This window comes from Prunus persica, chromosome G1 (assembly GCF_000346465.2).
Source record: "Prunus persica cultivar Lovell chromosome G1, Prunus_persica_NCBIv2, whole genome shotgun sequence".
In the NCBI taxonomy this organism is placed as follows: Eukaryota; Viridiplantae; Streptophyta; class Magnoliopsida; order Rosales; family Rosaceae; genus Prunus; species Prunus persica.
The window spans coordinates 4,672,874-4,700,637 of record NC_034009.1 but is presented as its reverse complement, the minus strand read 5'-3'; the positions used below and the strand labels follow the sequence as shown (position 1 = coordinate 4,700,637).

General features: G+C 34.5%; 2 protein-coding genes across 2 annotated transcripts; one reads left to right on the top strand and one right to left on the bottom strand.

The window, feature by feature from the left end:
- On the top strand, positions 2,246–4,865 carry LOC18792159 (methyl-CpG-binding domain-containing protein 2). Its single transcript, XM_020555560.1, has 5 exons — positions 2,246–2,526; positions 2,630–3,235; positions 3,308–3,361; positions 3,456–3,640; positions 4,289–4,865. Exons 2-5 carry the CDS (start codon positions 2,655–2,657, stop codon positions 4,471–4,473), a joined length of 1,005 nt encoding a protein of 334 aa, XP_020411149.1. The 5' UTR covers positions 2,246–2,526; positions 2,630–2,654; the 3' UTR covers positions 4,474–4,865.
- LOC18789172 (arginine decarboxylase) lies at positions 5,399–9,067 on the bottom strand. The gene is made up of 4 exons (XM_007221757.2): positions 8,777–9,067; positions 8,609–8,680; positions 6,864–7,421; positions 5,399–6,597 (listed from the first exon to the last, which is right to left on the bottom strand). The coding sequence occupies exons 1-4, from the start codon at positions 8,822–8,824 to the stop codon at positions 5,575–5,577; spliced, it is 1,701 nt and encodes a 566-aa protein (XP_007221819.1). The 5' UTR covers positions 8,825–9,067; the 3' UTR covers positions 5,399–5,574.

Sequence of the window (27,764 nt, the reverse complement as noted above, 5' to 3'; positions counted from 1 at the left end):
TTCTGTTTTCTGTTTTGGTTGGCTATCTTTATTTCTACTGTTTAGTTTTTTACAATGCATGTGATCATAAAGCAGTGCATGCTTGTAAACTTAAACTTTGCAGAAAGCAATTGCTCAAATGTTTTAATAACTTAGAAGTGTGATACAGAATATGTTTATGTTGCATCAGTTTGTTCAAATTTGATTGCTCACGTGTATGTTTGTAAACAATAACAGTGTCTGAACTATAGAAGGTGAAACCTGCGCTGCTAATAATTCTTTTGCTGCTTGTAAATCCATTCAGATGAATGATATCATCTCCTGTCTGCATCTGATCACTATATATTCACCCCTATGTTGATTGAAGTTTCCGAGCTTCATCATATAACCATACCTTAATTGCTCATTTCATACTAGGTTTTGGAAATTTGTATGAGTGTACTGCTTGTTCCTCATTCCTGTACATAAACAAACATTTCACATATTTGTACATGAACTCCAGTTTTATTAGTCCCATTTTCTTAGCATATGTGACTTAGTGATGCAAGATAAAGGATTTAATGATCCCCAGGGAAGATTCTAGTCAGAGTCTAAGAGTCTGTTTTAGTTTGGTTTCTCTTCAGAATGCATTCTTCAACTACTCTCTGCGAAGGACTCCGTCTAGTATTTATTTACATCACTTAGCAATTGTAATGGAATTCTAATGTAATTGTTGACAGTTGTGCTGTGTTTATAAGGTGTGATTTTCTCTAGCCTACGAGACTTATGTTGTAATTTTTGGTCAATAGATGGCAGCAGCACCTTTCTTGAATGTCTAGATATTCAAGAAATGTTGCCTTCTCATTTTCCTATTTAAAGTATTTGTTGGGTTAACATTGGAGTAATTAGTGTTTGGCCTTAATTATATGGGTCAAAGTTCGTCGGGATACAAAAATTTCTTTTTGATATGTTATTTTGACATATTTTTTCCAACCTTCAAATCTATATAGGATTTTACTACTCGGTTGGAGCAACTTTAACTTTCAATTTTTGTCATTTCATGTCCATTTAGCAATTTGACATATCAATTAGCGATGCTCCTAAAATAGCTCTATCAAAAATAGTATGGGTAAGTTTGTTCTTGTTCATATCCTTGCAGTATTGGTGGGTGGGACGAATGCATGGCAGACCTTCCAACATAATAAGTGTGTACATAATCTTCAATATGGTGAAAGATCTCGAGCCCCTCAGCTTTGGAAAGATAATTAGAATTGCTATCTGCACGTACATTAATTACAAAAACAAAGGTAAAGCCTAGCTAGCAGCTATATAAATCAAATTCAATGGATGAAAAACTCTCATGCAACGTTGATAACACAAATTACACAGCTAGAAAACAAAGGGTTTCTTAATCACTTGCGGAATAGGAAGAGCAGCTAAAATGGCCATTAGGATGTCTATGAGACCACGCTCACAAACGAGCACGTTGAAAACATATGGGAGATCTGCGAATATTCGCAAAATAATAGCTATTTTCTTCAATTTTTTGTCCAAAACGACACACTTAAGATCGTCGTGGAGGATGCAGAGGAACAGAGGATCCAGTGAGATAGCCAAAATGTAGAATATCACAGATGCCCTGCTCCACAACCTTGGCAGAAAACTACCCACCACCATCACGCAAAATTTTCAGAAAAATTTAGGAAAAGAACTCCGGATTTAAGAACACCATCAAATTTACTATTACATGAAAGAAAAGAAAAATATCAGTTGTACTCATCTCTGTAATTCCATAAGATCAATTTCTTTTCCTCTTTTTTTTTTTTTTTTTCGCCTAGTCTGCAATATATGTGTTTGGTTGATAGCCACGTAACCCAACACCAACTATGACTGCCCACGGGTAGGGTGACTGCAACAGAGGACCACCACCGTACATCCTCGATGAGCAAGTTTGAAAACATTTATTTTATTTTATTTTTTTAAGTTTAGTTAAAACTTTCAATTTTGGGTAATTAAAAGATTATGCAGGAAATGATTATGTCATATACTGCATTAGTTGGTAACTAAAAGTTAGTAAAAGAGTCAATACCCGTAGCATTACTGTCTAAAATTAGTACTTTTCATCCCATTGGTTGTGCAACTTGCTCCAATATCCGCTGCTTACATCCAATCCAAATTCTTTCTTACACATTTGCTAATTGGATTTATTAAACTTTTTCCTTTGATAATAAATGCATTTATTAAACTGAAAATTGTAGTAATTGAAGTCACCCAAACCCCAAAATTAATTAATTAATTAAAAATAAAAAGTGAAAAAATTGCAGAGGCAGATTTTTCCTTACTTGCACAAACGGGAAACCAATAATCTCCTTCTGGACTCTCTCTCTCTCTCTCTCTCTCCATTTCTCTCTGACCAAGGATAAAAACCTCAAGTGGGTGCACTCCCCGACCTGACCTCCGACCTGACCTCTGACCGTAGGATCTACGCATTTCCTCGGAACCAACGGCTCTGTTCGATTCCTATACCTGCAACATCATCATCGTCGCAGATCTCTGATCCTCATCTCCGTAAGAATCAGAACATCCTCTGTAAAATCGTCGCATGTTTTGTTGAAACTTGAAACTGGATCTGGGTATGTAGAAATTTTTCAATTTTTTTTTTCCTTCCCAGGAGGTGTTTGAGATCTGCTGTTTCCATGGATTCTCGAAATCCCACCAAAATAACATTCAAGCTGAGGAGGGAAGAAAAAAACAGCTTTACCCAAGAAGACATACATGTCCCTTCAGCTTCATCTTTATCTTCATCTTCCTCATCATCTTCATCGTCATCTGATTCAGACAATGAAATAATTGAAGCCCATTTTAATTCTCATCAGCTGGTGCTCTATGACCCTGCAACAGCCAAGGCTAATGCTAATGCTGTAGCTACAGTGCATGAGAAAGTGAACAGGCCCAATCCTTTTCCATTTCATCGTCCACCTAGGGTTTTGCCATCTGTTGGGGCCTTCACTGTGCAGTGTGCCAGCTGCTTCAAATGGAGGCTCATCCCAACAAAGGAAAAGTATGAAGAGATTCGTGAACACATTCTGGAGCAGCCCTTTTACTGCGCAACGGCACGGGAATGGCGGGATTTTGTTTCTTGTGATGACCCAGAAGACATTACTCAAGATGGAAGTAGGCTCTGGGCAATTGATAAGCCCAACATTGCTCAGCCCCCACCCGGCTGGCAACGCTTGCTGAGGATTAGAGGTGAAGGAGGCACCAGATTTGCAGACGTGTATGTACTCTTATCATATTACCAACTTGCAACTTTTTGTGACATGCCCAGTTAACTAGTTTGTTTATTCAGGTACTATGAATCACCATCAGGCAAGAAACTTCGATCATCGGTGGAGATCCAAAAGTAAGTTTATGTCTTTCTTTTTAGCTTAGCTTGGATTTCTTCACAATCATAGCTAGCTCTTTGATTAATGGTTGTGCTGGTTTTGATTTTTCAGGTATTTGCTTCAACATCCTGAGTATCTGGATGCGGGGGTTACTATGTCACAATTCTCGTTTCAAACTCCAAAGCCTTTGCAGGAAGATTATGTGAGGAAGCGTCCTGATAATTATGTGAAGAAGCGTCCTGCTCACTTGACAGCTTCTTCTGCTGCCAAGAGACTTCTTGAACCTGGTGCAGAAGGTATGAATTCTTATACAATGTATAGTTTTGTACTTCAAACTCTGTTTTCCAGTAGATTATTTTCCCAAGTCGATATATTGTTTCCTGATGATGCTTATACCCCATCAGTTGCTTTTGTCCTAGTCAGTAAAAATGCTTCCACTGTTGCCTGCTTGCCGAAGTCTATAGTATACCTAAAAGATAATTAGGGAATTGCATATTTTTCTTACCTGTTTGAAACGGGCATAGAAAGGTTGGTGACTTGATGTGTTTACACTCGTTAGGCGATGCTGCAAAGTGTATGTGCTTCCCATATACCGATGCATTCTTCCTGCTACATATACTGTGATTCATTTATGTATTGACCTCGACTTGTGCAATACATTACGCAGTTCAACTAGAAAACCCTTGAATGGGATGTTCTGTACATTATGTTCCTGCACATCTGTTTGTTTCTACAGTATTTTCCTTTAAGACAGTTAGTATAATGTGATATACAAAATTTAGGCAGGGAGATGCATAATTTGCCATCTGGAATTTTTATCATTTTTCTCCTTCTTGGGGACATAGAGACCGTTGAGATTAGACGTCCTGTTACTTCAGAGATGGTATCTTTCTCTGCTTGCAGAAAAATAAAACGCAAAACTAATAATTGTCTTTCTGCTGCAGTAAGTCCCATAGCATGGGTTGGTCCAGATGACTCCCCAGACTTGCAACTTGGTAGGCCAGCATGCTCTCCATACTCACAGGCACCTCTGTTTGATCCTTTTGTTCGACCAACAAAGAAACGAGCAACAAGAATTCCATCAAAGATTTACAGGGCTAATGCATATAGTAGCACAGAGTCAAGGTAGAAGGGCCTGATCAATCTTGAAATCGTATTTATCTGCGGAGCTCTGTCCAGATCGTTTTTATTTGCTGACTGAATGTCTGTTTGTGTTTTCTCTCGTTTTGCCTTATAATACAAAGTTATATACAGTATATCCAGAGAAGAAAAGGAAAGGTTTGAACGCATGAGAATCATTTTGGGGTCTGGGGGTTTTGTAGGCTTCATGCCTGTGATATGTAAAAAAAAAAACTCTCATAGAAAGAAAGTCCATTTTTGATTAGTCATGTCAGAGGCAAGGCAAACCAATTTCACATGTATATGCAATTGAGTCGGATGATTGGCAGCTTTACATCTTTACATTTGAATGTCTTGTGCCAGAGCATGAATTGTGAAATTTAACTCTTTTGGGTAGATTCACCAAATGTGGCTTCCACACTCTATGTACTCAAATACGGTGAAGAAAGAGAGCAATGGTTATTTTGGGGGTGCAAGGCAAATAATGCCTCATAAGATTTCTTTTTCTAGTATTGAACTGACAAGTGGCATTATGACCACACACACACAAAAAGAACTGACAAGTGGCTGAGGAATTATTCAATCAGTGCTTTTTGGTGGATGTTTTATGCTGTTCAAGATTCTGTCCTATCAATAGTAAGTGGCCCATGCTAATTGCAAACTTTGACCTGGCCAACCCGGTTAGAACATGATTGTCATTTTGCAAACATATTTTGATTTTGGGAAATCTTTGTATTAAATTGTTGTATAATTATCATGAAACAATATATTCTGAATGTGTTACTTAACTGAACTTGGCTGGTGCAATAAACAAGACCTAAATTGGGCCATTGGACATCCGGTAGGTTCAGTTTTATCCTATGGTGGCAGAAAAGCCCCAGGATCTGACTAATGCCATGGAAAACTTACCACTAACTTGATCATGCAACAAAATCTGAATGCCAAGGTTGGATTCTAGCATTTCTTGTTTCTTGTTTTTTGAATAAATTTGGTTGTGGTTCAATAAACTTGTACATCAACATTCCATTTCATGTGTGATTGCTGCTCTTTTTGAAGCAGAACAAAATTTTAAAAAATAAATTAGCTGTACCTTCTCCCTGCCAAGCAAGCACTACATATTGCAGACAACTATGGAAGAGAGTTGGGGATCAGAAGCTCCACTGATGACAGCACCCTTGCTTCTAACATCTAGCAGATAATCCAATGCTTTTTTTGTGATAGTCTCGCCGGGGACCATTACCGGAATCCCAGGTGGGTATGGACATATAAGCTCCCCACAAACTTCCCCAAGGCTGTTTTCAATACTCACTCTCCTTTTACCACTGAAGAAGGCATCTCTAGGAATCAAGCTTGTTTCTATATCTGCAAAGGGGGCAGAATTACCACCTTCGACCTTCCTTTTAGCAGCCGGAGTGGATGCAGAAGCGGCCACTAGATGCTTTATTCCCGACACTAACCTCTGGACATGCTCTCTACATGTTCCAAGGTTCATTGCAAATGTAATGGACTGGGTTTCAACAAGTTCACAAATGATTTCATGATCCTCATATAAAATTTCATCAGCTTCATAACCAGATAGGCCAAGCTGTTGAAATCCTATGGTAAGCCGCAGGGGATCAATCGCAGGGAAATTAGGGAAACTTTGAGCGTCAAGCACTGAAATACCTGAAATCTTTCTTATCATACTCTTAGTTTCAATGGCCAATTGCAATGCCTTTCCAAACATAGTTTCTGGGTTTTCACTAATTTGAGCTCTAGCCGCATCTAATGATGCCAAAAGCAGATAACTAGGACTAGTACTTTGAAGTGTTTGAAGACATCTTGAAATTTTCTCTCTATCTACAAGACTCCCTGACATGTGCAACATTGATGATTGTGTGAGAGAGCAAAGAACCTTATGAGTGGATTGTACAGCTAAATCAGCACCTTGATGCATTGCTGAATTTGGCATCTGGGGATGAAATCCTAGATGTGCCCCATGAGCCTCATCAACAATCACAGGGATTCCACGAGAATGGCACAATTGGGTTATCTCGCTCAAGTTGCTGCATATACCATGATAAGTGGGGGAAGTGACCAAAACTGCAGCTGGCTTCTGCCCTTCTTTATCCACTTCCTTGATTGCTGTCTCTACCTGTTATAACACCCATTTCGGGTCATATACAGAAATTTCAGCAAAAAACGATGGTAATAATGTAACACGAAAGGGAAAAAGAGTTCATCACAATAATTTTGTTAGCATCTTTTAATGTTAAAAGAAACTTTTTGTATTATCCTGATTGTTTTAACCATTACATTCATATTAAGCAATAACATACCAAATATTTACAAGTGAAAAAATGTAGTTGTGTTGTCTCATTTTGAAGTAATAACCATAACCAGCATTTCTTGTAGACTTGCCTGTGATGGAGTGATGCCACCAGCAATGTCCCAGTCAAAATTATAATCAGGGATGATGTACTTGGGTACTGCACCAGACAATACCATAGCAGATATGGCTGATATATGTGAATTGCGAGGGAGAATTAAAATTTCTCCAGGGGAACATGTAGCCATAATCGCTGCCTGTATTCCACACGTGGTACCACCCACAAGAAACCACGTCTCCAATGACCCAAAGAGACTGGCTGCCTGTTGTTGAGCATCTAAAATGGGCCCTCTTGGAGAAAAGAGGTTGTCAAGCTCCGGAAGCTCAGGTAAATCATGAAGAAATGGTTTTAAACCAATAAGCTGAGTCAAAGAAGATGGTGCAGCTCGACCTCTGTTGTGCCCAGGGAAGTGAAAGGCAGCAGCATTTTGTTCAGCTGAAGCCTTCAATGCAGTAACAAGTGGAGGGGAGCTCTCCTGCTGAGATATCCGAACGTCAGAAATGACAATCTGATCCTTTGTGGCAGACCTGGTTTTCCCTATCCCACTTGTTTTATCTTGCTTCTTACTTGGCTCTAAATTCCTACTTTCCTGCAAGAAAATTAGAAGAGTAAATGGATGCAAATGTGGACATCTCAACAGCAAAAAATAAAGGGAGCAAAGAAACTTCTGAAAAATAAATTGGCAATGCACTCTTTGATTTAAATATAATAGATTCCAATGCCTCTTTTTACACTGGTAAGTTCAGACGCCACTACAGCAATTTATGAGACTCCAAGGTCGGAGAAAGTCGAACTTAAGACCTATGCTTACTGAATCCAGTGTCATCTGAGCAACCTCTAGGGCTTCAAAGTATTGAAATAACAGTGATGACATGCCTAATTATTTCCTCTTGCATTACTACCCATAAGAATCTCCTCCGCCATCTGTGGCCTTTATTGACATCCTCATTTTTATTTCCATCCATTGTGAACTAGATTAGACTTGTTTCATAAGTTCATTGAAAAAAAATGTTGACATTAAACAAATCATACTTAGGAATCAGTTTCTAGCTCCGAAAGCCTATAGCTAAAAATGTGCAGTTAACAAAAACCATACAAGAATCTTTCTACAGGCTTTCTTTTTTCAATAAGCAGCTCTTAATCGAAAAACCACTGAACCATAACTCTTATCATAGCTAATCAAATCATTTCATTGGCAATGATTCTTAACAAACTTGACAATGATTTCACCCTTTTCAAAGAGATCATTTCATACAAGTTACACTCCACACCTGAATTTTTAACCACCCCGAAAGTTGGGAAGTTCCAATATGTTTTGACCAATATTGACAATTCTAATTGATCCTTAAACATATAATGACAATTCTCATTATATGAAACAAATTCATCAAACCCTAAAAGGGCTTGAAATTAAGAACAACTAGTTACTCATCCCCTGTATAACGGCAAAACCGACCAAATGAAGAAACAAAATGGAAGCTTTATCGACATACAAGGAGGCAAAAAACAGAGGACACCAATGTCACCAAAGGGTACTCCGGAGTTCAATATTTCGAACTGGGTTCTTTCTATTTCAGAAAATCAGAAAACCCTCGGAGTAAATTACTAAATCAGTATCCTGAATACAGAAAGGAGTTAAGGGTTTTGCTACTTTCGAATAGATATGAACTAGTGAAACTCAATTGTTAATTTCTTAATTTCTCTACTTTGTTTCTGGGCAGTATCGAAAAATGAAAGAGAGAGACAGTTGCATCGGGTGCTGAAACATATATATACCTGGGAGAGACAAGCGCTTGGTCTAGCAAAAGTCCTGAAATTCCAGTTATTTCCAAGACCAAAATGAAAACTCTGCAAAAACAGCAGAGTCAATAGGCAACAATGAACACACAGGACCCAGAGGAAGAGAGAGAGAGAGAGAGAGAGAGAGAGAGAGGTGAAACTTACAAGGTTGAAGGAAGATGGGGAGGCTGAGAACATGGAAACGCTGACCATGTTATGCAGAATTCAGCGGGGTCCGAGAGTGTGGATGCAATTGTAACATTGCCATTTTTTTTTTTTCCCAGAGAACATAATCGTACATTCATCGCGGTCTGGGTTAATTAGGTTTTGCGCCTTAAACTGTACAGTGAACTCACGTCTGTTTCGAATTAGTTAGGTTTAAGCGTCTAATTAGTAGAATAATCGAACCAAATTGATCCATTTAGTAACCAGTTTGGTTGGGTTGTTTCTCTTCGTAAGAAATTAAATTAAACACACTCTTAAAAATATAAAAAGAGAATCTTATGCTGTAAATCAACAAAATCTTATTACAATTGTTGAATGGTCTATGGATCTTAGATTTTGGTATTAAATGGTCAATATGAATGTGTGGCATGAAACTAGAGGTGGGGTGGAGCATCAACTCGGCTGAACCAATTAAAATGGTCATTTGAACTATAATGGTTATTTTGGTTTGGGTTTAATTAAGAAAAAAGTTAAATGGTTTAAAAATTGAACCGAACAGAAATAACTTAGTTTGATTCAATTTTAAGCTTTTTGCAAACTGATATAAACCAAACCGAACCGTCACTTGTGACTTGTTTTTTTTTTTTAATTTTTTTATTAACGTGTAGTTCAATCATTATATAATAACTAGATATTGATGTTGAATTTGAAGTTTGATGTAACTTGGAAATTATTGATATTTGAACTATAATCTATATTGAACTTCGACGTTTTATGGCATGCTTTAGGATGATTTGATACTCTAAAAAATGAAAAAATAATGTGTAGCAAGTTTTTTTTTTAAAAATTGTAATTGGACTAACAAAATTAAAAAAATGCAAAACAAAAAAGAATTGGGCTTAGGCTCAAAACCTACCAAACCATATCGAACCAAATTGCCTTAAATTTGTTTGGATTGGTCCGATTTCTTCCATAAGAATTATCACATTAAATCAAACCGTTTTATTGTAATTGAATTGGTTGTGGTTTTGAAGTGAAACAAATCCAATCCAAATCCTACCCACCCCAACCTAAAACATGATAATAAATAGTGATACCAATGGAAAATGCTAAAAGTGTAAAAGCAAAAGCAAAAATTAATATGAGATTGTTTTATTTATGCCCTTTCCACACAAACCAAACTAAACCAATTTGTTATGTGATCCAAAATTTCTAGTCGATAGAACTATGAATTCTTAGTTTATAGGAATAAAGGAACAAGAGGAATTTTAAGACAATTAGAGAAACAAAATGAAGAAGCTAAGGAAACGCTTTGAGTTATGCTTGTTTAATTCATTCAACTACAATGGTTTATATACAAGCCTGAATGCCTAGAATAGAAAGCTAAAAATAATAAATGAACTTAAACCACAAATGTTAAAAAATGATTTAAATTCCTTAGACAATTCAAACCATTAATTTTTAAATGGCTGAGAACCATTTCTTCTTAAACCATTCGAATCGAATGGTTGATAAGTTATTTAAATTTAAATAATATTTATTATTTAATTATCTTGAAAAGATCCACCTGGATCATTATGGTTTACTTCACTTGGGTCCAAGATTACACTATTTTAATGTAAGAAATCAAACCAATCCGTGCCAAAACTGCTCTGATTATTTTGATTTAACCACTTTGTTGTTTAAAAGGTTTTCTTCGTGTCCATGTCATTGTTGTTATTATGAGATCGCACATATGGAGTATGGGCTTGCTTGGACTAATTTTTATTTGTCATGCTCTTCATGTATTTGAATTTCTTTCTTGTTTGGTTAATATTTGTTTTTTCTTGTAAACAAAAATATTAATTTTTTCTTTGGTGCAAAGACAATAATTTTTTTTTAAATGTAATTTTCTGAGTTTTTATTATATTAAATTATTATTTCAAACCCCTCATTACCCAAACAGTGAAACTTCAAAGTTTTGGATTTCAAATATTTTGATTTGAAGTCCAAAACTCAAATACAAATCCAAGTGTTTGGAGCTTACAACCTTAAGAGTCACATTTTTTAACTTATATAAATAAATATATATATATTTTCGTACTACCTCCCATTGTTTCTTGCATGTGTAAACCTACAAATCACATAAACAAATAAAGTTCATGAATTAATCATGTTTTACTCTTCACTTATTAGGGGAAAAATAGTTTAAAACATGCTTAATTGCTATAATGCCTCTTGAAATTATGGTGAAATCTTATATTCCCCTTGAACGACTCAAAGTGGCCTACTTTGTCCTCTTAACCGATCTTTTGCATCTCACTTTACCTCTATTGTCAAGTCCGGTAAAAAATCAAAGTGAGATGTGAAACATCAATCAAGGGGCCAAAATAATTCACTTTGAAGTTTAGGGGACAATGTAATTAAGATTTGATCACAGTTTCAATGAGCACTAGAACAACTAAGGCTTAAAACATTTGGTCAGGATTGGCAATAACTACAAATCCCTCTCGAGAAAGATTAATGGTTCCACGACATCCTGATGGACAATACTCAACAATCTTGACAATCACAACCGAAACTTGAGTGCAGGGTTTTGCCATCCGATTGGTACCCCCAATACATCTGACGGTGTATAATCTTCCACATGCTGCCCCATTATCCCCCATATAGCATCACTTGCTACAGCCACAATATACTCTTCTTTGCTTCTACTTCCATAGCATGCAGAGGCTGCCCAAGAGATTAAAAGTTGAAACTGAGATTTCAACTAAACATTTCACTTTAAATGTGTAAAACAGTAAAATAAAATAGTTAAAAAAGAATAAAATTTATATATAAAAAAGGGTTCAAGTTTCTCCACCGTTGAAAGCAAACATGCATAACTAAAGATGCTCATTGTACGCGTGTTAAAGGTTGTCTTCTAAAATAATCCCAATAGTTAATAGAAAAAGTGCTTAGAGTAGCCTATTAATAATTTAAGCACGAAACATTTTACCAATTGATGTGGCAAATAACATGGCAATTTATTCTATATTGTATTTCATATAATCCACTTTAATTTTATTTAATTTTTATTGTACTCTCATGTAATTCAATTATCACTCTCCATGTCTCATTGAACTCAACTCTACACCACTAGAAAAACTTCCACCTCCACATGATTATTGTCTTCATTGAAGTATGTTGCCTCTTGCCTATATTTCTCCTTACAAAAAGTAGAAATATTGTCTAAAATTATATATTAATTAGTTTTTAGTGTCTAGAATATAAAGCAAGAGACAGAGAATGGTGAAACATTTAAAATACCATAAAATATCCTTGATTAATGCAAATATTAAGGGCCAGTTTGGCATTGCTGTGATGTGAAAATAATCGCTGTCAGATTTGCTATGAGAGAAATCAGCTGTAAGGGAAAGCAGTTTGGCGTTTGATAAACTTTTTGTTAAAAGTGTTGTTGGTATCAATTCCCGCATAATCATTAAAACCAGTGTCTTTTCGAAACTAATTTATGCATAATCAGACAATGAAAGCACATCATTAGCTACTTTTCCTTATAGTTTTCTCTCACAACAATTTTTAACAATAAATGATTTTCTCATAATTTACCAAACAGGCTGGGCTTTCCAAATTTTTTTAAAAATCACTTATCACCCCAAATAAGCATGCCAAACGGGAACTAAGAATTGAAATTATTAAGTAAATGAGGATAATATAGTAAATCTACACTTTTTCATATTTAAAAAAATTAAAAATAAAAGGAAAAATCAGATAATGGATCATAAACACAACTTACCATTATCTTTTTTAATTCTAAAATAAATTTAAATTTTTTTTATAAAAATTAAAAAAAAAACCTCTTGCATGCGCGAAAATGCCTGCAAAGAGGTTAGCTAGTGTCTAGAATGTGAAAAATAAATTAAATTTTTTTAATTAACGAAAAGGGTTTCGAAATCGGAGTATTTTCCAACATTAGATTAGAGAGGAAGATACCACTAAATCGAACTAATTGATAAATTAGAAATTAAGATAAATATGTATATAATACTCATGGACATAAGAAGAATCATAAAAGGTAGCCGTTCCCTTGTGGCCATATAGCATTGAGGCAAAATATAAAGTCATCACAACCAACACCTGTAGAACTTTTTGCATGTGCATTCCCATATTCTCCCCAAAACTCCTAATGAATTGAAGAGATGATAATAATGATAATTAATAATAACATATAGCCCCAATTAACTTGGTTGTAATGGTGTAAGTAAAAGCCAAGCAGTCGTCCAAATGTTATCTTTTTGGCTGCAAGTCGTCCAATATTATCATACTACATTAATAATATCTAACAGCATCTCAACCCAAAATGTTAATTATTTTCCTTTGTTTAATCATGCACCAAATCTAATGACTAATTCTCTATTCAACCTTATAGTTATTTTGTTGGTTTTACAAAATAGATGATTGGTGAATTAAAATGGTTTTCGGTGTTGATATTGTGGGAACCGAATTTTAGCCAAACCCTAAATATTTCTTTTCATTTGGGGATTATTTGGCATAATTGGGAGTTATTTGATTCAATTGGTAATTTTTCAATTCTTACCCTAATTATGGATCCCTAATTACGTCAATCTCTCCAAAATGGGGAAGAATAATTCATTTCCATCTATGGAATTATTCTTCCGAAACCCTAGCCTCCGAGGCTCCTATAAAATACATGGATACACCAACGCTTGAGGTAATTCTAAACCTACGTCTAAACTTCTGTCTAAAACTCTACAGAAATTCCATCTCACAAACCCTAGCCGCCATAAACCTTTCTCTCTCTCACACAAGGTTCCGACCAGCACACACGGCTCCGGCCACTCGGTTCACACCATACATACATTTCCTTACCCTTTTATTAGCTATTGTTTTCCTACAAACACTCGAACTAACTTAGGCATCGGAGGGCCTTTGGCCAACACCCCCCGGGTGTGGTCCTCTTATTCGGATTTGTTTTGCAAGGAGAAAGAAAAGCGAAGAGGAAGACAGAATCTTAGATGAATATTCTCGTGAGATGAAAATCGCTCCCACAGATATCTACCCCAAAATTATGAATGAGACAACTAATGGTTGAATAATGTGAATTTTAAAATAGTGGTTGTTTTTCTTTGGCTCTTTATTTTTCCCCTCAACATCATGTTGCTTGATGATTGAAATCGTTTATTTTCTTGGTCATCCTTTAAAGATCATCACTTCAATTAAACAATCAACGTATGACACATATAAATTATTTTTTATTTGGTTTTTTTTTTTCGTGCAAGGGGCTTCTAGCTCATGTGTTAAAAGTATATTTACTAATGCATTCAAGATTCTAGGTTTGATTCCCTCCATTCCCCAATATCTCTTGTATAAAAAATAAAATAATAAAAAGAGACAATTTCGATCATCAAGAAAAATTGCAAGATGTTAAAGAAGAAAAGAAAAGGTAGCTAGCGGCCCTCTCAAGATTTAAAAACTTTTAAGCTCAACTAATTCCCCACACTCTACAAGTCTTCATATTATGCATATCATATGAACCACATGTTGTACACTTAACATGCTTTGTTGTTTCACCACTTGACTTAATGCACTTCGTCCCGGGCCGTTCCAGAGGTTTTCTCATATGAAGAGGTAGAAGCACCATATCTCCATAAGGTTTTTAGCCATTACAATCCTCTTAGACATCATGTCCATCATTTTTACACTACTATGATCGATCATTTCAAAAATCAAAATTCTACGATAGTTCTTAATCCATGAATTAAAGGACTTTGACAATGCATTACTAACCTCCATATATCTCTTTTCTGAAAAATTTACAGTTTTCAATAGGAAAGTCAGACAAAAATCTATCAACTACTTCCCTACCCTAATCTCTTAACTTTTCCAATTTATCCTCATAAGCATCTACAACATGTGCATACAACAATTCACAAAACAACTATTAAATATGATCTTTAAAACTTGATCCAGTAGTTTTTGGATATTTCTTCTTCAACTTGTCTTTTAAGTGATAAACGCAAAAGTCATGAGGGGAACCATGGAATATAGCTCTCAAAGAATCAATAAAATCAACATGCCTACCCATCAAATATGAAGGTAATTTGCCTATCTTTTTCAACCAACACCTCAGCTATCTTTTGGAGGCACCATTTCCAATTGTCTCAAGTTTCACCCGACACCATCTCGAAAGCAAAAGGGAATAACTAAGGGAAAAACAGAAACGAATAAAACCATATCAAGTGTATCAATCAATGTAAACATGGATTGTACGTGTATCAAACATTTTCCAAATACTATTAATTAACAATCATGACATAGCGTAGATTTGATCAAAAAATCATCAAAGGACAAATTTAGATTATAGAAAGTTTCTTGCAAATAAAACTCTTCCACAAAAATAACAATTTGAGAAAACTAGAACAATGCAAAGCAATTAAAGTGAGGAAACTACAACAATGTACTCAAAGGATATCAATCACATCACCCCCTATTTCAATGTACTCAAGTTGGATAAACTCAACAATTGTGAGAATTGATTATTCGCAATTGGGCACCCAAGATGGTGTTATTTATTTTCTCATTATTTTCATTACATACCACCACCTATTTGCCAAAACCTTCATATCCTCTTCCAACTATACTGAAGAAAATGTAGTAGATAAATTAAAGTTTGATTGAGTTTTGAATTGTATTCATTACCTTGTATTAGTTTCTTCCAATACCTCATTTAATTTGCAAAAGTGTTGAAACATTTATAATTATAAGTATATCATACTTTAATCTAATTTACTCTTACTTTCATACTAAAAATGTGTGCTAATAATCATTCTATTCGTATGCATATATATGACCTACATATAAATGTGACTGAAACATCATAAAAGGATGTCTTGTATGAAAATTTACATATTGTATGCTTGGTAATACTATAAATATCATGCAAACTTGATGCATGTGCATATTTAGAAGTTAATGGTTATTTGTCGGTATTTTTGAAGGATTTAGATTTTAAATTTTCCAAGAATATAGGCTAAATAAAGATGGAAAATACATTTGCATGTATGTATGTATGTATGTATGTATGTATGCATATGTGTATGTATGAAATAGATTTGTTCTACGACTACCACATTTGCATTTTTATAGAAGCTATGGGGAGTACATTATTGTACCATATTGTGTATGCATCTCTAATCAGGATGAAAGTGTACTATATCTCTAATTGGGATGAGAGTTTACCACAATATTGGTGGGTCATATCTCTATTCGAGATGAGGTACCCAATGTGGTACAATAATGTGGTCTCCCTAACATTACTTTTACTTTTTGCCCCAAAAAAAAAAACATTACTCTTTTTGGGAAATTGGGTAAAATGGCACCCTTACACAAATTTCTTTGTAAAATGGCACTCTTTTAAAATTCTTGGTAAAATGACACCCTTTCATAATTGTTGGTAAAATGATACCTATACATACTTCCCCTTGCCATTTTACCAAGAATTATAAAAGGGCGCTATTTTACCAATATGTTTTTTCCAGGGTGCCATTTTACCCAATTTCCCACTCTTTTTCTATATTTAAAACTACTCTTAACATGACAAAAGCTCTTCATCTCATATCAATATTAAATACACGCTCTCTAAGCCTAAAAGACTGCATATTCACTATGAGTTCTCTTAAATGTCTCTCTCACCTTTGTTATTTTGTGAGTTCAAGTGTAATTGGGACATGGGTTGTGAGTGAGAAATTGAAATTCATTAGCAATGTTTACATGCAAAATTCTCTTGTAATGTTTATTGTAAAATGTACAAGATAGTTAAATATCTTATACAAAATTATTTTTGTTGTAACAAATCATTAGTGACTTTAATGACAAGCCAAATTTTCATGTAATATTTCGTGTAATACCATCTTACTTACTTCCATATACATATTTGTTTTTGTTGTAAGACAAATCATGAATAATTTGAATGGATTGAAATAAGGTAATTAACTCTAAACCCAAAGCATCTTGAGCAAGGTCATGGGCAACCTTGTTGCATTCATAAGGTTCGATAGGAGGCTAATTGATTCAAATCCCAATTCTTTTTTCAACAACTAATTCAGGAGGCAAATTAACAAACTCATCTTTTATTTTTAAATACTTTCAATAATCAAACGTATGCCCCATTTTCTAAAGAGAAGTGATAGTTGCGCTTCCTAACATCACGTAATATAATATTTGCGTATTTCTCCTTGTTAAACCTGCAAAACACAAATAAGATATCCGTGAATTTATTATGTTTTTCACCACTTATTATAGGAAGAAAAAAAAAATTGTTTTCAGGAATCTAGGGCTTACATTATATTGGACCCTAATTCTTCTAGCTTTAAGATCGGAAATCTTTGTAAAAGCCTGCACAGAAATATTAATGGAGTCACGACATCCAAGTGGACAATAATCAATAATCCATGACTTTACCTTTAAGGCAAGGTTGTTCCATTTTGTTTGTAGCTCCAATACATTTCACAACGTATGTTTCTCCACATGATGTCCTATTTTTTCCATATGCTATCACTTGCTGCAGTAAAATCCAAATCTCGTTGTGTAATATTATATCCAGAGCATGCATAGGCTGCCCGAAAGACAATCAACATTAGGAAAACGAATGCCCTTGAATTCATGTGGGAGAGTGGAGGCAAATCCAAGGACACGTTTGGTGTGTATGGTTGGATTAGATTTTGTATATACTCATAAGAAGTAAAAATGAAAGCAAAGTTGAAGCTTCACATTTTTTGAGAATTTAAAGGGATAAGTTATACGGTGTTGATATTCTACCATTTTGTGTGGATCATAATGGACTAATCCATCTTCTACCTTCAACTTGGACAAAATTTGGAAGTTGCGCTCATCTTCTTTCAACATACCTTAAATCTAGTGACTCATCGAATCCAATCTAACCTACGTACACCAAATATTCCCAAGTACAAAATAATAATTTAAAATTAAGATGAAGATGCATGTACTCACGAACAAGGGGTTCATAATATGTGGCAGTTCCCTCTTTGATATACACCATGGAGGCAAAGTATAAAGCCATCACAACCAATATTCCAACTTCTTTCATGTCCACTCCCATTTTCTCATCACAGCAACACCTAATTAATAATGAAGTGACGATAATGATAATAATAATTAAGCTCAATTAACTAATTCATAATTGTACAAGCAAATGCCAAAAGCTTTTCCCCTCCTCTTTATAGAGGGGTTGGCAACCCTTTTAAGTCAGGCAGCCTCTTCCCCTTGGCAAGAAGTTGTCCAATGTCATCATATCACACAATGTCATCATATCACACAATCACTATAACTTTTTACAATTTACCTTAATTATGTTAATTATGATTTAAAAGTTTTCTTTATTATAGCAAAAAGAAGCTAAACAACTATCGTATATTGAAAAATAATAGATAATTATTTATTCACGTACACACTATTAAAATGTGAGCATTTAACTCAAAATCAATTCGCAATTAATGAAGAACCTCAAAATCTTTTAAAGATTAAGACAACACTTCCATCTATCCTTCCGCGTGAGAGAATATACGTAAGGCCATTGTGCATGCCACATAAATAGCATATTTTAATACTGTATTAGAATCTGAGGATTCAACGCAAAATAAATTGGCAATGCACAGAGGGACCCAAAATCATTTAAATATCAAGACAAAACTTTGATCCTTCAATATATGATACTCCCAACACACACCAAGTTTATTTTGAGTTTTAAAGATTAATAATGGATTAATTATGACATTTAAGCCACAAAACTAGGAAGAAAACAACTAATGGTTGAAGTTAAGAAAATGATTGTATGATAATAAGGGGCACATATTAAAGTTTTTAAATTATTATAAAATAAAAAAACCCCCCTCAATTTTCACTTCCAATTTTGTCTTTTATACCATCAGAATACAACGCAAGTATTCTTTGGAAACTAAACATCAAAGTCACTTTCCATTCTTATTTTAAATTGGCATATTTTTAATGTACTATTCTCTTGGTCACCATAGGCAACCAAATTCGGTGGTCAACTAAATTTTTAACCTACATATCAGTTGATTTACTTGTTCTCTTACTAGGAATCTTGTGTAAGTTGTAATTTTTAACCTAAATAATTTTCTATGTTTTTTTTTTGACAAAGCGATATTCTAACTCGTGTTAACGGAAAAAAAAATTATATATATATATATATGACCCCTCTTTTAAAATGGTGTATGTAACAACAATTGAATAGATTGGATCACTTTCATCTAATTGATTTTTTTTTTTATGACACATCTAATTGAATATATTGGACCAAACATTAACGTTAACTTGCTTTTGTTTATTTATTATCTTTATTTTTCTGAAAAGAGAAAGTTCATTGTTAGGAGATAATCACCCAGTGATGCCAATAATGGCGGTATGCCCATAATCCGTTACATGTGACATAGGAGCCGAATACAAAGCACATAAAATTGAAATTAAAATCAAATTTTGTTTACGTACAATCGATATTTTTCACAAAAAAAAATACAATTAGGATACTATAAATGAGTAAAGAAAAGTAGAAGAAATGAAACAAAACAAGAAATCAAAAGTAAACACAAACAACAATTTCTATCACCCCTTTATCACCATTGTCTCACTACTGTATCACCATTTTATCACCTATGTATCACCCCTTTATCACCATTGTATCACTACTATATCACCTATGTATCACCATTTTATCACTTATATATCACCACTTTATCACCTATTTGGGAAACATAGGACGGTTATGGACAGTTTTACCCTTACATTTGATGGAAACATTGACAGAATGTAACGGTAGCACCAATTGACCGAATAATATAGAGTTGATGGACCATTTGAACAAATAATTTAATTGAGGGACCAAAATGTAAATCGAGTATAAGTTTGAGGACCATTTAAGTAATTAACCCTATAAACTATTATTTTACTTATTTGATTGTTTAAAATAAAACAGTTCTGTTTTGAAATTGTACAACATGGGGCGGATTTGGAATAAACTCAGCCAACATGACTTAATAGCGAACAAGTATCCTAATTCAACAGCAATGACTAAAAACAAGGCATGTGTGCCCGACCTTGAGAGGGGTTAGCTTAGGCCCTACCCAGTCACAGGTTTTTGTCGACCCTAAGGGTTGAATGGGTAAGGCAGAGCCCGCCTTATCTTAAATAGGCTAAGCCCATGCCCAACTCAAGAGCCAAGAATTAATATTAGCTTATTTTATAAATACATTATTTATTAACTTAATTATCGGATCGGGCTGCCCATAGGCTTAACATTTAAGGCCCAAATCCTACCCTTTACACAACAAACCTGGCTGAGTCTACCCATAATAATGGGCCGGACCATTCCATAACCCCAAAAATATTACCGGACGCCTATAGCCCAAAAATTAAGGCTGGGCTCAGGCTAGCCCAACCCCAACCCAACGCCATTCTTAACCTCAAACGAGACGACTACCTAGCCACCATAACCATTTTGGTTCCTTCTTTTTTTAATTTTTGTTTATCCAAGTAATATTAGGATAAGGGGAAATCAAACCACCCTTGCATTTTTTTTCTGAGAGGCCTAAATTTTTCCAACATTATAGGTGGCCTGGGGTATGTTGACCGGGGTAAGCCTTGTAGAATTTTTCTTTTTCTTTTTTAAAGAAAGAGATATAGATGTAACCGATCCCCTTAAGCCTGAATTTGCGCAAATAATGCATATTTTGGATATAGGTGGCCTGGGTTTCAGTCTTTTTTATCTTCTGGTTCGATCAACTCGCCCTAAAACAAATTAATGGCCCATTGGATCCAGCGTAGGTAGGCTGGAACCCGATAGAGTGAGGGTTGATCTATACCAACTTTTATACTATTACAAGATAGCCTTTTTTATCAAAGCGATGTAGGGGAGGGGGGAAACTCACACACATGACTTTTGATGTAGAACAACTGCTCTTAACCACTTGAGTTACAAGTTTCCGGTGCAGGAATGAGCCACGAGACAATTGGACAACCGAACAGGTTGATGTAAACTAATATATAAAATCACACAGTGACAGACCCCCTTCATGTTTGTCTATCATCTCAGTTGGTGAGTCGTATTCACATTTAATGTTTACAATGCAATTGCACATGGATTGGGGGCCAGCCCAATTGAGAAATAGTGTTCTTGGAGGCGAAAAATAAAAAATTTATTTTAGGAAGAAAGAATAAATAAATAAAAAACCATGGAATCTTACAACCAAGAAAGTGTGGTTCTATCATCTTAAAGTTTTTGACATTTGATAGAGATAATAATATTCTTTTCAAAAGGTTTGAATCGGAGAATGATTCTAAATAAGTGGTATTCTGTACTGCTCTTTATATATTCTAAGTAAGTTTCTATTTGAGTTCATTTACGAAAGCCCGATACCCAATAAAATAAAACATGATGAGGTAAGTTACCACTAATGTTATAAATTAAGAAACCCCGGTTCCACTACTAATATTATTAAGACTTTTTGTGATAAAATTATATTCTTATTAAGTTTTGTAGGTGATTAAATTGTAGACAATATCGGGATAGCTAATAGTAGACTGTTGACCCATCACTCTAAATTTAACAGGTTTATGTTAGAGGAGGAGAGGGGCCATGTACCGGAGTGGGACTATACCATGTATTTTTACACATAGCCTTCGCATAGCTCCGTCCCCCGAGCATGACTATACCATGTACTTTTACTCATAGTATATCTTTAAGTATGAAGTAGCCGCCCCCTCATATTAGAACAGATAAATTAATGATGTTACAATAAATTCTCCATTAATACAAAATAGAGACAAATCCTTGCAAGAACAAAAGAAAGACAGTCGTTCATGTGGTGTCGACAATCATTAAGAAGACACATAGTGGCAGTGGAATGCATATTTTATGTCTATGTGACAAAGAGATAATGGAGGGGACTGGGGAGGCCCCCCCATGACAAAAGCCCCTCTCCAAACTTTTAACATGAATTCTCCACCTTCCATCACTTGCTAGGGTTGAGTGCTGAGGGCTTCTGCCTCTGGCTCCAAGCAGATGGAGGATATTCATTTGCATTATTGGATGAGTTTGAATCATGAGTTGGCATTTGGGATCCAACATAAAACAATGGTAGAGAGATTATCTTTAGATATAATACACATAATTTTGGAGGGACCATTTTTAGATACTAACTTATGTACCATCTTTCTAATAGAGGTGGAACTCACCAATACAATGGTTCCCACCCTCTATTGGAGAGATGGTATACAAGTTGGTCTCCCTAGTATTTTCCTTCTCCTATATGGACATCCAGACTTTATTATCGTACGGACGCCATATATTTTGTAGAATTCATCCCTACTTTCCTGCATGTGAGGTATAAATAGCCCCCTTTTATTAAGGGACACCTCATACGAAATTATTTTTTTACGATCCAAACATCTACTTTTCACATCTTCATTTTGAGATCATTCTTACAAAAAAATCTTGCAAATTGAAATCATTAAGGCATCTAATTGAGACCAGCAAAATCAATGAACATGATAATTTAAGAAAATAGTTGAATTTCAATAATTTAATTAAGTGGTCAAATGATATCGAATTCAAGTGATTTTTTGTAGGGATGATCTTTAAATGAATATATACAAAATAAATAGTTTGGATTAGTGAAATACAATGCTGAGTGGACTCTATAAAAGTGTCCCTCAATAAAAACTCTATATCTATTGTGTGCCTGCGTCACATATAGTTCATATCAATTATATCATGGTACGTGTGCCACTAAATACTAATCAAAACCCATGGAGAAATCTCTTTCTGCAATATGGTATTATTTGCTGGGATTTTTACAATTTGCCATGCTTGCAAGTATACACATTATTTTAGAGTAAGGTAAACTTAACAGCTTTTTTTTTTTCTTTTTTTTTCTCCCATAAACCTCCTCGTGGCATCACAAAGACACTAGAAATGGCCAATAGCTAGAAAACAAGGAGGAATTCTATACCTGTAAATGCATGTGGCCTGCTAGCTAGCTTTGTTGACTACGCGTCTCTTGGAACTTGGTGAAGCTCTGTTTTAGGTCTGGAAAGATATACAAGACCTTAAAATTTCATTCAAGACCAACATATTGCTTGTAGGTTATTGAGATGCGCTCACAATTCCATTGGCACCTCTTTTCTTTTTCTTTTTTTCCCTTTTTGTGATGCGCTTTTCGACTGTAGAAATTAAACATTGATAACCGTTGACTATTACTTTTAGGAAAATATTTGCATGTCTTGATTTTACTCCGCTACTAATCTTTGAGCTGGGTATAGACTCATTTAATTTTCTAGGAGATAATTTGCTTTTTTGTACTTGTGATCTTATTCTCATATCAATAAAATACTATCATGATTTTTATAAAATAAAATACAAATCTAATTTCGCAGTTTAAGATAAAAAATTTAGTGTTATGTTAATCGTTATATGTTGTTACTAATTTACATGTTACAATATGAGTGGATGACAGAGTTTATATGTCAAGAATGTAGAACTTTGTAATAATAAATAAATACCCTACATATGTTATAACATGAATGAATCGATATTATCACATGACAACATGTCTGTCAGTGTCACACCAAACAATTACACGAGAGTTTGACAATAAAACTCAAAACATACAAATCCAAAAGAATTGAAGAGGTAAAAATAAGACTGTACTAGAGAATCAAACCCATTTTTGATACCCATGAAGTCGCAATGGAATAACACAAACCTCAATGAGTGTTTAACTTAAGAGTTTCTTTCCCTATGTTTAAATCCAACATTAGAAGTCAATTCTATGACATAAGAAGCCATTAACTACACTTAACAAAAACCAAAACAAATATAATTATTTGGGTTCAAATTTGAGGTATTATTAGCACAAAATCATGGGACATCCACATTCCACACGTCAAAGTCAATCCAATATATATATTCCTCAGTGGCCTGGTTGGCGACATCATGACCATTAACTTGTCAACTTGTCCACCCATGGTTTTTCCTTGGGTTCAAGCACCAATCAAATCATGTTCTGGATCCCACACTCACCTTACGTGTCCAAACTCCATTGGCTGTATGTGCCAACTATGTGCTTCTTTCACCCAACATATACTAAGACATGAGGGACCATGGGACCCCTATTGCCAAGACAAGTCACTAAGATGGGCCCTACCGCTTATAACAACTCAAAGACCAACATGTATACTTTGTCTTGTTGGCTCTTCTTCTTCTTCTTCACCCATACCCATACCAAATCTTCTACTGCTAAAACAACTAGCAATGTGGGCATTGAAAACTATAGCTCCTCCAAATTTGTCAACCCCCTTATGAGAGTATATACCTCTTTAAGGTCACTTGAGGAAGTTTCATTTAAGGAAACATTGATGCACAGTGTTACTTTCAATGTGAAATAGAGACTTGTCTTTCATATATGAGCATAATTGCATGTAACGAGAATATATATCTCTTACGTCAACAGTCACACAAAAGTCACAAATGTTTCGTGATCGTGACTATTATAATTGAGCACGAAACATCTATGCTTTTTATGTACTGATTCTTTAGGTAACATGATTTCCTATGTTCCTCTCTCACTCCTCACATAAAAAAAGGAACATATGAATTATATCTCTATGGCAAATAAGTTTTTTTTTAAAAAAAATTATAAAACATAAATCTAATTCTATGTAAGAGGACCTTTTGGATGGTGTGTTCCTGGTGAAGAAAATTAATAAGAGGGCTTCCAAATCAGTACTACTAGTCTATTATAATAATTTCATATCATCTAACCTGAAACTTTATGCTGAATTAAATTCTATATAAATGGGTTGTTTCATTAGGACACCCATTCTTCCTATCAAAAAACCATAATATATAAATTAGACACAACAAGATGACCTCCCATCTCTCAAGCACCTAATAAATCTAATCCTTTTTTTTTTTAAATAAATAAATTATAGGATTGTATTCATAATTCAGTCAAAAAAGTCGTTAGCCACAAATGGCCATTACAATAACAGAGGGGTCTAACATCAAAATTAAGATAATCTAGTACGCATCCACTAACGACCACGCAGGATGGAAGAAACTCTGTCATAGGCATCTCAACTAAGATTGCAAATTAAGAATAATAAAAAAGAAATAAAGCTTGAAAAAACCAATATATAATAATACAAATAAAACTTTCACACATGAGAGATGAAAAACTCTCATAAAAGAAAGATGAAAGTAATGTCTCTTAAAATGTAAGGCCGAAAAATATTTGCACAGCTCACAGCCTCACACTTTCTTAAGTTTTTAAAAACATATAAATTATCAAATCCGGCGGAAAAACAGCAGTTTTTTTGGCTTCAATCAACCTCACATGGGGAAGAATTTAAAAACAATTGTGACAATGAAAACTGGTACAAAGATGTTGACATTTTGAAAGATGATCCAATTGGCAAAGGTTTTTTTAGTGCATTATTTACTATAATATTGTTATTTTTTAATACAATTTTCTACCTGAACCATGTTCTTGCTCAGAGTCAGAAGGACCCTTATTATAAATCAATGACATCTCTTAAAAATAATGGGCACATACGGAATTAAATAAACAAATGGTGTAGGTGGATATTATGAGGTTGTGTGATTGAGATCCTACAAGATAACCAAAAGAAGTTGTAACTTTTGATACAAATAAATAGAATTTATTTATTTCAGTCATGCGTCTTTCATCATTTTTCTCTTAAGTGAGAAGCCCAGTGGTTTTATTTTTTTAAGGAATTTTTATAGAAATATTATCTGAATTTATATATCAGTTTTAATTTGTCATTTAAAAGAAAAATTTAAAAGAAATGTCACCTTAATTTTTCAAAATCCATAATTTGTCATCTAACTTTAACACTATTTAATTTTCCATCCACTTTTAAAGGTATTTTAGTCCTTTTATTTTCAAGGAAAAAAAAAAAGAGAAAAAAGAGACCTCTCTCTCCCTTTCTCTCCCACCCCAATGGCTTGCCGTGCCCTCCTAGCAACTCTATGTAAGGTCGCAGTCTGTGTGGGGAAAGGCATGATGCTGGTCTCTGTCGGGTCCTGTTTTGCTTCTCCTTTTTTAGTCTGTTCTTCGAGGCTTTGCCTTCTTTTGTTTGGTGGTCTGTATTTGGAATTTCTGTTTCAATGAACAATCACCTTTTGACCACACACACACACACACACACACACAAAAGCCCACCCGCCCTCAAAACACATCGCATAGGACACCCCTCCCCCACCCCTCTTCTCTCTCTCTTAGAATGTATAAAAAAATTTTAAGGGAGACTTTGGAAAAACCCAAAGGAGAGAGAAATTTTTTAAAAGAAGTCAAAATGGACAAAATTGCCCTTATTTATTTTTGGATTTCTTAATGAATCCTTTACATTTGCATGTCTTTGATTTGAAAGTCGAGAGGTTTTTCTGTCTTTTTTGAAAAAGCTTTGGTTTTTTCCAAAAGTGAAAGTTTTTTTATGGCTAAAACCTAAATTTACTAAAAATTTATGGTGGTCATTGAGCATGTATGAAATTTTCAAATACCTGGAACTACTGAAGCTTCCCACCAAAAATTCAACCCCCTTCTTATCTTCATAGTTTCATTAACTTACGCAATTGTGTTTTTGTTTTAGGATCTAAAATTTGCTTGGTCACCATTTGTTACGTAGGCTACCGAATTGTTGGGAAAATTCCAAAAAGAAAAAATAAGAAGAAAAAGGTGGGTTGAGGGGATTTGTGTGTGGAGGGTAGGTGTTCCATGATAGAGAGAAGGGGGAATGGATGAAGGGGCTGTGAAGAGGGAAGAAGGAATGGATTTCAAGGTGGGCGGGGTTGATTGGAGCTGTCAATAACGCACATGCGATGAGGGAATGTGAAATTTATTTTTTTTCAATTTTAATTGTTTAAAAGATATACAATTATTTTTATAAAATTTTTTCCATTTTTTAAAATACCCTTGAAAATGGAAAGACTAAAATACCCTTAAAAATAAATGGTGTTAAAGTCAAATGACAAATCATAGATTTTGAAAAATTAAGTGGACATTTCTCTTAAATTTTTCTTTAAAGTGACAAATTGAAACGGATGTATAAGTTCAGGTGACATTTTTACAAAAATCTCTTTTTTTAATTAAGTGGCATTAATACATATAGGAGTGCTTGATTTCTAGTCGGTTAATAAGTTAATTCGAGGCTAACCACTTGTTGGACTCACTCCACAATGTTATATCATGATCCATACCTTTCTTTTTTAGTTCATCATTCAAATATCACCTTTGCAAAAAATTAGACAAATAAAAAATCATTTGACCATTTGATTATTATCTTGAATACTTTCATTGTTTATAGAAAGTTCATCTATTTTTTGGATCAAGGGTACATGAATAAATGTTGTCTAATTTAGCATACTTTTACAATGGTAATCTTTGGATGATGTTGAAGCACAAATTGGATAGTAAGTTAATACGACGCTAACCATTTATTTGGGTCCACTCCACAGTGAAAGGTTCGAATCATGATATGACATTACAGATCGCAGCTCAATGAGTGAATAACGTCGTATTAACTTACTAATACTATAAGTGTTATCTTAGCTATTTCAAGTTCACATAAAGATAATTCAGGGTTAGGGTGCTTAGTGGATAATGCAGATTGCTCTTATCTCAATTGAAGGGTGCTACGCTTGGTCATGTTTTTAGATAAGCCAATTTAGTAGCTCTCATAGACAATCTCATTTTGCTTCAATGTCAACTAAAGTGTCTTTGTGACATGGGAATCCTCCTCGTACAATTTAAGATGCTCTAAGTGAAAGACCTTGTTTGTTTTTACGAATAAAATTTCCCATTAACAAGAAATGAAACATGTCATATCGATACCGAAACATGAAAAAGCAAAAGAAACAGGTCATATCTACAAG